At 40.8% G+C, this 10,691-nt stretch overlaps 1 protein-coding gene across 1 annotated transcript in view; it reads right to left on the reverse strand.

Annotated features, from left to right (window-relative positions):
- The window catches only part of LOC127558742 (merlin-like), a 52,756-nt gene that overhangs the window by 4,627 nt on the left and 37,438 nt on the right, over positions 1-10,691 (reverse strand). The window contains exons 14-17 of the mRNA XM_051992015.1: positions 9,216-9,318; positions 8,348-8,475; positions 5,100-5,250; positions 116-304 (exon numbers count right to left, since the gene is read on the reverse strand). Of these exons, the coding sequence (XP_051847975.1) occupies positions 116-304; positions 5,100-5,250; positions 8,348-8,475; positions 9,216-9,318 (571 nt within the window). The remainder of the gene's footprint in view (positions 1-115; positions 305-5,099; positions 5,251-8,347; positions 8,476-9,215; positions 9,319-10,691) is intronic.

The following is a 10,691-nucleotide window of genomic DNA, read 5'->3' on the forward strand; positions in this document are numbered from 1 at the left end:
ATTGGTGATTAAGACAGCTGAAGGCTGGAGTGGATATGTGGTAACCAGCCTAACAGTTTCATTAAGCATATAAAATGGTCATCATTTTGGTAGAAGCAAGATGGTGTATTCTTACCTTTACAATACTTTTGCGAGTTCCTGTTCCCATGTTATTAGAAACTGAACACTTTTCTCCTGTCATGCTATGGCAGTTGTTGATGCGTGGCCAGCTACTCAAAGTGTTTAGCGGATAAGCAGGGAATGGCCTCTGGAGATTTTCATCCTGTCCACCTTGTGCTTCACACAGCTTAATCCATGATGGTGCCTTCAATAGCAAAGAAGTACCCAAGTTGAAATGTAATTCTACCATAGCACGGCCCTCCTTTGCTGAACTAAAAATGCAAAGTACACTTAAAAACTTCTTTCCAAGGAATAGCTTTCATCCTCAAGGAAACTGGAGGTATAGATTTGGTAAGGAGAATGATGGGAAAGCAAAGGCTAACAACAAAAAGCACTTTAAATATATTTGTTCGACCGAGAAGATGGGAATTTTTTTGGAAAATATGACTAGGGATTGGAAAAAAAATAAAGTAACCTCAGACTGGTGTTATTAAAATCTTCTTTCAAAACAAATAGCAGAAAGAAAATGTGGCAAACACCAAGCATCATCATTAAAAAAAAGTTAAATTAAGTTTACTTCAAGAGGAAGGAACTAGCTGATTATAGAAGTAACATTTATTTCAAAATCATGTCTGTGCACAGTCAAGTCACTACCTGGTTGGAATAAAGACTATCAGACTAGAAGAAATGGTGGAGAAAGAAGATACTGTATGCGATTCCAGTAATTCCAAAATGATGTGTTTAAACAAGCTGTGGATTCAAAACAAACAAACAAAAAAGGAACTGGCAAAAGTCAAGCTGCTGATTCATACTATTAACATTGCTTAGACACTTTAACTGAAGTAAAAGTGATCACAACAAAAGAACCCCTTCATTGTAGTGATCACTTGTACTTCAGAAAAACCCTCAGGACCTAGGTGTTAGGTGTGGGGGAACAAAGACAAGAATGAGGCCATTGCAGCCTTCAAAAAGTTAATCAACCTTTCACAGGGGAAGAATCTTCAACAATTTGCCAGCTCATTTGAAAAATAGCAGTGGGGCCCACAGGTGTCAAAGGCCTGGAATCCTTCCCTGGGAAGGCTGAGGCTCACAGATCTCTGCAGCTCAGAAGTTCTGAGAGGGAGGAATCACTGAGTTCCTAAAAATGCCTAAAAAAGAGTGAACCAGCCCAAGTCAGAAATGGAACAAGCCAAAGCTCCTTCACAACCAGCAGGGGGATTAGAGTGATGAATGGAGAGCCTGAGATAAGTAGATCTAATGTCAAAATTAAAAAGTTACTGAGGAAGATGATTGACGACCATAAGTAGCACCAAGTCACAAAGCAGTAGGAAAGCCCTTGAGAAAAAGTTTTCTACGTTCTTTAAAGAACTTGACTTAGAACCAGCTGAGCCACATTATACTAATGCATCACTCCTGAAATTGAAAGCATAATAAGCAGACAGGATATAAAAGAGATCTAACAGCATTTTTACTAATTGATTCTCCTCAATATGCTGGCAGTTAAAAGCTGTTAGCAGGGCCTAAGGGGAAAAACCCTACTGGGGAAAGAGGGCATTCCTTCTAAATCACTATTATAACTGATAACAACTTGTACCAACAGGGCACTATTAGCACTACAGGGCATTTTACATGCTCTAGCTCTCATGGGATCATCACAACAGCCTCATGAGGCTTAATAGCTTCATTTCACCAAGGAGGAAACCAAGGTTTGGAGAAGTCAGAGCAAGGATACTCAATAGGACCTGTCTTTGGCTGGATGACAGCCTTCATCTTCCTGATTCTCCTTTCCCAGGAAAGTAAATGGAATGCCTGGCACATCCTGCCTTGATTTACACATAGAAGAGATCCTCTTCACACACAGGTTTCTAAAACCCAGCATTTAAGGTCAACATCATTGGTGAGAATTTTTATTTGGGGATTCCCTGGTGTCCATGAAATGGAAGGAGCTTCTCTTTGCCTTCCAACAAAATAGTGACCATTTTTTGAACTAGCTCCCTTATGTTACCTCAAAAATAGTGACAACTTATAAAAATAACAAAAAAGATTTTTAAAAGAAAAAGAGTAATCTCACAGAGATGGAAAAAGACTGGCTCTCCAAAAAAGGCTACAACATAATAAACAAGAATTATGGGATAAAAGAAAATGAAAAAAAATTTAAAAGCCCCCAAAGTTCATGAGCTCATCATGCAATAATGAAGGGGGCAGAGCCAAGATGACAGAGAGTAGACATGATTTGTCTTGAGTTCTTCCTGACTTCCCTCAGATCAATACCAGATCAATCCTCTGAACAGATTTTGGAGTAACAGAACCCACAAATGTTTGGAGTGTAACAAATTTCTAACAGAAGATATTTTGGAAGAACTTGAGGAAAGGTCTGTCTCTATTGGGCAAGGTGAGGATTGTAGTCCAGTGCAGTGCACCTAGGGAGACCTAGGGCAGAAAGGCTTCTGAGCACTGGGGGATCTAGTAAGAGGCTCACAGCCAAAATACAGCAGCATTTGCTATTATGTCCTGATTCAGAAGCCAGTAGATTAGCAGACTAGTTGTGAGACCTCCAACACAACTACAGAAGGCAAATAATGAACCTCTGACCTCCAGTGTAACAATGGGGACTTGGTTATAGACACCCAGCATGAGAAGGAAGTAGCACTAGCCTCAGGACAACATTAAATTGCTGTCACTTGTAGAGAAAGCTTGGGATAATCTCCCCTTTTCCCTAAGAGCTCTGACCATAGATAGTTTTTATGGAGACAGGGAAGAACAGACCTCAAACTCTGAGGACACTAATGACAAAATATCTCCAGGCAAAGCCTCAAAGGGTGATATAAGTTAGTTTCCATCTCTCAAGGGTCTCATGGAATAATCAAAAAAGGATCTTAAAAGGGAGTTAGAAGAAAAATGGGGCAAGGAAATGAGAGCTCTGGAAAAGGAAATATTGTCTAAGAAATTGTCTAAGAAAATCACTCCTTAAAAAATAGTTTTGGCAAAATGAAAAAAGAAAACAACTCCTTGAAAAAAACAGAATTTGTGAAGTGGAAAAAATCCAATGAACAAAGCAACTCATTTAAAAGTTTAATTGGCCAAATGCAAAAAGAGATAAGAAAGCTAACTGAAGAAAATAATTCACTAAAAATTAGAAATGAAATAATGAGAAGAAGCCTCAGAGATGAGGTTCACCTCTGGGAAGGAAAGTCTGCTTAATGACAAGGTAAACAAGATTGGAGAATTGAGTTGAGATCCCAGTAGAAGACAGAACTTAAAGACACCATTTAAGAATTATTAGTTTTGAGACAGATAGGTGGCATAGTAGATAGAGCAACATCCCTGGAATCAGGAGGATCTGAGTTAAAATCCAGACAGCTAACACTTACTAGCTTTGTCTCATAAAAAAAAAAAAATAGTTATTAGTCTTTATATCAATAACCAAATTAACCAAAAACATATGATTATCTCAATAGATGCAGAAAAAGCATTTGATAAAATCCAATATCCATTTCTATTAAAAACACTAGAGAGTATAAGAATAAATGTACTTTTCCTTAAAATTGTCAGTGACATCTATTTAAAACCATCAGTAAGCATCACATGTAATGGTGATAAACTGGAACCATTCCCAGTAAGATCAGGGGTGAAACAAGATTGCCCACTGTCACCATTACTATACAATATTGTATTAGAAATGTTAGCTTTGGCAATGAGAAGAAAAAAAGATTAAAGAAATTAGAGTAGGTAATGAGGAAACCAAATTATCACTCTTTGCAGATAATGTGATGGTATACTTAGAGAACCCTACAAAATAACTAAAAAACTATTAGAAATAATCTACAACTTTAGCAAAGTTGCAGGATACAAAATAATCCACATAAATCATCGGCATTTTTATACATCACTAATAAAATCCAACAGCAAGAGATACAAAGAGAAATCCCACTTAAAATAACTATTGATAGTATAAAATATTTGGGAATCTCTCTGCAAGGGAAAGTCAGGAACTATATGAACACAACTACAAAACACTTTCCAAACAAAGTCAGATCTAACAATTGGAAAAATACCAAGTGCTCTTGGATAGATTGAGCATATATAATAAAAATGACAATACTAGCTAAACTAATCTATTTATAGTTTAGTGCTATACCAATCAAACTTCCAAGAAACTATTTTACTGATCTAGAAAAAATAACAAAATTCATCTGGAAAAACAGAAGGTCAAGAATTTCAAGGGAATTAATGAAAAAAAAGCAAATAAAGGTGGCCTAGATGTACCAGAAGTAAAACTATATTATAAAGCAATGGTCATCAAAACCATTTGGTACTGGCTAAGAAATAGAATAGTCAATCAGTGGAATAGGTTAGGTTCACAATACAAAATAGTCAATGACTACAGTAATCTAGTGTTTGACAAACCCAAAGACCCCAGCTTTTGGAATAAGGACTCACTATTTGACAAAAACTGCTGGAAAAATTGGAAACTAGTATGGCAGAAATTAGGCATTGACCCACACCTAACACTGTATATCAAAATAAGGTCAAAATGGGTTCGTGATTTAGACATAAAGAATGATAATATAAACAAATTAGAAGAATATGGGATAGCTTAAAAAATATTTCCCAAATCTTCCTAAACCTGGTTTCAAGTCCTGTCTCTGACATATATGGATTGTGTGTCCCCAGGAAAGAAAGAGACAATCTTTTAATGCTCCCAAACAATTTCTTAAACTATAAATTATGGAATAGTCACTAATGTTCTTTTAAAAAAAAAAAGATCCTTACACAGATGAAATCACAAATCAAACTCAGAGAAGCTACTTGGAACAGGCTGCAGGGAAACTAAGGGAAGGGAAAGGAAACCAGTTAAAAGGAAAGTCAGAAAGGAGAAGAGGAGAAGATGTTGGGGATAAGGAGGGAGGGCAAGGAATGACTGGACTTAGGCAGCAAAGTTATACCTTAAGCAACCACTTTTTGTCTAGTACGTTATTAGTTTACTTCTACTTACATACCTTTCTCAAGGTGAGGTCTAGTGAGCCAAAGACTTCATTCCAATGAGAGATTGGTCCCTTTTGTTTTTCCTCAAGTTTCAGGGCATGTATTTCAGATTTCAGTTCTTTTAATCGATATTCAAAATGTTTACTCTTTTCCAAATAATCTAACCTGAAAAACATAGAAGGAAGGGCAGGTGACCCAGAGGTCATACTCACTGACCGCCTACCAGATCTATTATCTGCTTGCTCCTGAGCAACTAAGCAGATGTCTTAACCTTCTAATGAATGAGGCTGAGATTACATTTTTAATGATATTGTTAACGATTTGGAGCTTGTGCTCAATTGTAAATGATGGTTTCTGGCTATGGCATTTGGATTCAGATTAATGAATCACACCCAAGTGTATGGATTGTTTTTGTTTGTGTTAATGTTTGTTTTGGGTGAGTTTGTCATAGACAAAACCTCCTTCCTTTCTCTGCCAAACTCCTCCTCCCTTTTCCTAATCCCAGTTCTCTGGTTTCTTCTCTCATAACTAATCTGAAAGTACCCTCTCTGAAACTGCCAGTGGTCTCTGGATTAATTGCCAGATCTAAGGACCCTTTCTCAATCCTCAGACTCCCTACCCGCTCTGCACCACTGCCGATCAACTTTTATTCCAGGATTCACCGTCCTCCAAGGGCTATTATAACTTTGCCGTCTCCTGGTTCTCCTCTCCCTGTGCTGCCTGTTGTTCTCTCTTTCCCTGACTGATTCATCATCCAAAGCCACCCATTAATTGTGAGTGTACCCAAAGGTTGTCCTGAGATCTTTTTCTTTTCCCTCTACACTCATTCAGTGACCACATTAATTCCCAATTATCACCTCTATAGAAATGATTCCCATTTTCTCTGGCTGTCCCTCATGCCAGGAGCAATTTCCCTCCTCTGTTAACTACTGACCTCTCTGGCTTCTTTTATATCTTATTTAAAATCCTCTCTTCTACAAGAAGCTTCCCCCCCATGCCTCTTAATTCCAGCACCTTCTGCCTCTTAATCATTCCTATTTATGGAGGAGGCAAGAGCACTACTCCATCAGAGTAGAGTAGTGGCAGCACCACCAATCCAGAGACAGAGAAGTTTCCCTCACCTTGAATAGATCTGCATGCTTTCTATGCTATAGCTTTATTATCCACCCAAGCTAACTGATAAGTTGGTCTGTGAATGTCTCATTTCAAGTTCAAAACCAGAAGCACTAGACCAGACCCAGACTATGGCAAAATCTCCCCATGAGACCCACCTCTTTGCCAACCCTGCCTATTTCTTCTGAGGTTACTAACATCCTTGCAGCCTCCTAGGTTCACAATCTTAGAATCATGTTCAGTTCCTCACTCTCACTCATCCCACTCACTCCACATCTCCAATGTTATAGTCTCGCATCTCTAGCTCCTCAAAACTTCATCCCTACCTTTCTCTCCACTTACACGTTCATCACTTTTGATTAATCCCTCATCACTCTGGCCTAGACCATCACCACAGACAATCTCCTTGAGTTCCCTGCTTCAAGTCTCTTCCTACTAAAATCCATCCTCCGCAAGCCCCAAAGAGATTGTCCTAAATCACCAGCCTGACCATGTCATTCTTTCTAGTGGGTCCTGAATCAAATTCCTCTGATTGACATTTAAATCTCATAATCTCTTCACACACATGCTCACCTTCCTATCCATCCAGTCAACCTTTAGCTTAATAACTTTCCTTGCATACCAAAACCCAGCCACACTGGCAGATTTGCTGTCCTGTGCCCAAGGCGCTCTGATTGCCACTTAAGTACCATGGCTCAGACTGTCCCAGATGTCCAGGATGCTCTCCCTCCTCACCTACCCATGAGGACATTCCTTCCACCCAGCACCTAGGAAACACTATTTCCCAATACTGCTGATTAGATACTTTTATTTATCTGATTACTAATTTACTTACTGATTAGATACTTTTAGAATTAGATACTCTGCTGAGTAACAGCATGACACAGTGGCCAGTGTGTTGGGCTTGAAGGCCTCCTACACTTAATAGTTGGAGATGAGTCACTTCAATCTCAATTCTTCATCTGTGAAATACAAGGGTTGGACTACCCAGCCCAGGAGCCTCTGTACTCTGAACCTATGATCCTTTGCATATACTTGCCTTCTTCACTAGAGTAGATGCCCCTTGAAAACAACAACTTTTTCCCTTTTTGTCTCTGGATCCCCAGCACTTAACCCAGAGCATGGTACTTAGCCACATAATATATGCTTGGTCACTGATTGACCAAGATTTTTTTCAATGATATCTTGCCAATGTGAATTCCACTTTCTTCTTGTTTTTTCCAAGCCTTTGCTTCACTCAAGTGAAGCAGCTGTTCTCAAGAGCCCTGACTATGTCAGAAGAGACAAGAAGAGAAGTCCTCCACTGTCATTACTCTGATCACAAAAATTTGTGAGGTCTACATCTCTTAGAATTATTTCCATTCCTTCTTGGACAGCACCTCAGCTGCCCACCAGGGCAACTAATTCATGCAGTGGATAGAGCAGAAGGCCTTGAGTTTACTTCCTAGCCGTATGACCCTGGGCAAGTCACTTATTCTAATTTGCCTCAGTCTCCTCATCTGTCAAGTGAGCTGGAGAAGTATCCAGTATCTTTTCCAAGAAAACCCAAAGTGGAGTTACAGAGAGTCGGACACAACTGAAAGGACTTAACAAAGATTTACCGTAATTTAATGAGCTCCCTATAGAAGCAGTCAGGACTCCATTGTCCTGTGGAAAGGCTCTCCTTTTTAGATTTTATCAGACGCTTCTAGAAAAAAGCAAACCAGATTCCAGTTTCTAGTTCAATAACCAGAATTTTGTTATTCAAATACATATGCCAACTGACACCGACGTCTGAATTCTCTCTCATGCTAAGGAATGAAAGTTAACTGTCAGAAACTCGTTGTACGGAGGAATGGTTTCAGAGCTTCCAATCTCTCCACCACACACAAAGAAAAACACTAACAAACAGACTGTTCAATCATAGAACCAAGACATACAAATCTAGATTGAATATAAGGACCAAAAAGGTAGACCTTGGAGGTTGTGAATTCATTCTGTCAAGATCAACAAAAGCTCCTTCAGGTAGCATTTCATTTTACATAAACATATGTGTGATATACATATGTATTTGTATATATGTATGTATGTATATAATGTATTATTGTGGTGTGTATATACACATATCTATGTGTATTTGCTAAAGCTGATGTTCAGAGGCAGTACCTACCTTTCCCTTTCTATTTCCAAGGATAGTCTCTTCAGGTCAATATCCTTTAAATCAAATCTCGTACATCCTTTTTCAACTCCAAGATCTCCACTCCCAATAGGGGAAGGTTGAGGGTACCTGTGTATGTGCTGTAAAAGAAGAAAAAGAGCTCCATTTTTCAGCCATCAGAGGAGTTAAAACACATCAGCTGCTTTAAAAACTCAGAAAGAGCTTAAATAAGGCATGGAGAGAGCTTGTGATTTTCCTATGATCCCAGAATGAATCATTGGTAAAACTGGGAACTGAGTCTACAGTCTCAAACTGGGGCCCAATCCACCAGCCAGCCTTCTCTACCTTCAAGAAATAAATATATGGAGAGTGTATGTTGAAGTTTCCCAAGGAGAATAAAGAGCTCCTTAAGGACAAAAAAAATGGCATCTTTTGCTTTGTTTACCTAGAGTGCTGGGTACGATGTGCACAGAGTCTGTCTCTAATGTCAGCTAAATGAATGAAATGATACATCATTAAGGTCATCCCACACTTATTAGTTCTCAGGACCAGAAAAATTTGTGAAATGGCTAACTGCCTGGGAGGAGGACGCCTTCTCCAAACCCTCTGAATCCCAGTGTCTCCCTTCTTTTAATGATTTCCCACTTCTCCTGTGTCTAGCTTGCTTTGTGTGTTGTTGTGTTGTCCCCCCATGAGACTGTGAGGTCCTTGATGGAGGGCCTGTCTTTTGCCTCCTCCTGTGTCCCGGCACATAGAGAACAATAAATTACTGATTGAGTGAGGCTTTCTTTCTCATCTGGGCTACAGCATCACATCGTGTTTTGAGCTCTCACAACACGCTGCTGCCCACCGTCTCAATGAGTCCCCCGAGCCCACTCACAGTTTGAGAGGGGCGGATGACGTCCAGGAGCCGCTGCTTGGCCCGGCGCTCAGCTTCCCTGGCCTCGCTCAGGTCCTGCTTCAGGTATTCCGTTTCCTTGGTTCTGTCAGACAAAACGTCCCTCAGGTGAAGCTGGGCCCTTCATCCAGGCTTTCCACCTTAGAGCTACGTACGCTTCCTTCCCATAAGGGCTCATGCCAGGAGGGCGGGAGGCCCAGGCGTGGGCAAGAAGGCCCCATTCAAACTTGAAGAACTCCCTCCAAACAAAGCTAATGCATGACAGACTTCCCGAGGCCTCCCTCACTTGGCTCTGCAGTCTCTTTAAAAATTCTTATCCAGTCACCAGGGCTCTGCTCACCTAAACACCTTGTCTCTTCTCATCAGTTGGGGACCACTGAAGCTTTCTGAAAACGCCAATATTTTAATGAACTCACTGTCTTTAAAATCTGATCAAACCATATTAAAACTCTAAAATATCCTAGCTATGTCAGCTAATAAAAATCACAGAATTTTATAGAGTGACAAGGAACTTCAAAGGTCATAAAGACCCACAAAAAACCCTGACAATACTGAGAAACTGAGGCCCCGCAATGTGAAGGTCACGTGACAGACAATAAGTGAGAAAGCCGGGATTTGGCCCAGATCCTCTAACCTCAAATCCACGGCTCTTTTCAGGACATCACACTGAACAGCTGCTGTCCCAGCTCCTTAGATTGTGACCAAGATCATGGCTTTTATCTCTACCTGGGGCATCATTAGACACCCAAAAAGTCCCATTTGTTTGTTCAACCAAAAGCTTTACCTCTAAGGCTATCCAGCCAGCCTTTCGATAATGCCATTGGCCACAAGGGGGACTCTTCACCCCCTTCCTGCATACCCATGTCCAGTTGGCCCCAGAGAACACTAACATCCAGGCTTCTGATGCCCCCAGCTCTCAGTTTACAAACCACTCTCCTGGATCAATCAAGCATCTCGTCCACTTAATTAAATGCTTGCTCAGGCCCCTGGTAAATCCATCAACCAAAATCTGGGGCCATAAAACTCACTGGATGAGGTGAGACAGGAGGAGAAGCTACACTCACACTGGAAGTGGCTGAAGAGACCCCTGGGGATCATCTCCAGAAGGAAGATCCAGATATTCAAGCGAACAACCAGACCCCAGCCAAGCGGCTGAGAGGAAATCACTGGGCGGGCCCTGAAGAGCTCTGTCTCTGCCCAGCCTGGCCAGAGAAGGCAGGCTGGCGGACCGGGACTCCCCGCTCCCATCCCAGAGGCCTCCCCAGAATGGCAGCTCATGGAAAGGTCAGATAAATTAAACATCCTGGGGGAACTCCAAGAGCCCCAGGCCTCACAGAGAACCGTGCCATACACAAGGGCATCTTCTGAGGGCCCAAAAGCCAGACAGAAAGGACTTCCAGAAAAAGGATTGACAGGAGCCGAGCTTTGTAGCACTTGGTCCCAGGTGTTCTAGATACA

Source organism: Antechinus flavipes, chromosome 4 (genome assembly GCF_016432865.1).
Source record: "Antechinus flavipes isolate AdamAnt ecotype Samford, QLD, Australia chromosome 4, AdamAnt_v2, whole genome shotgun sequence".
In the NCBI taxonomy this organism is placed as follows: Eukaryota; Metazoa; Chordata; class Mammalia; order Dasyuromorphia; family Dasyuridae; genus Antechinus; species Antechinus flavipes.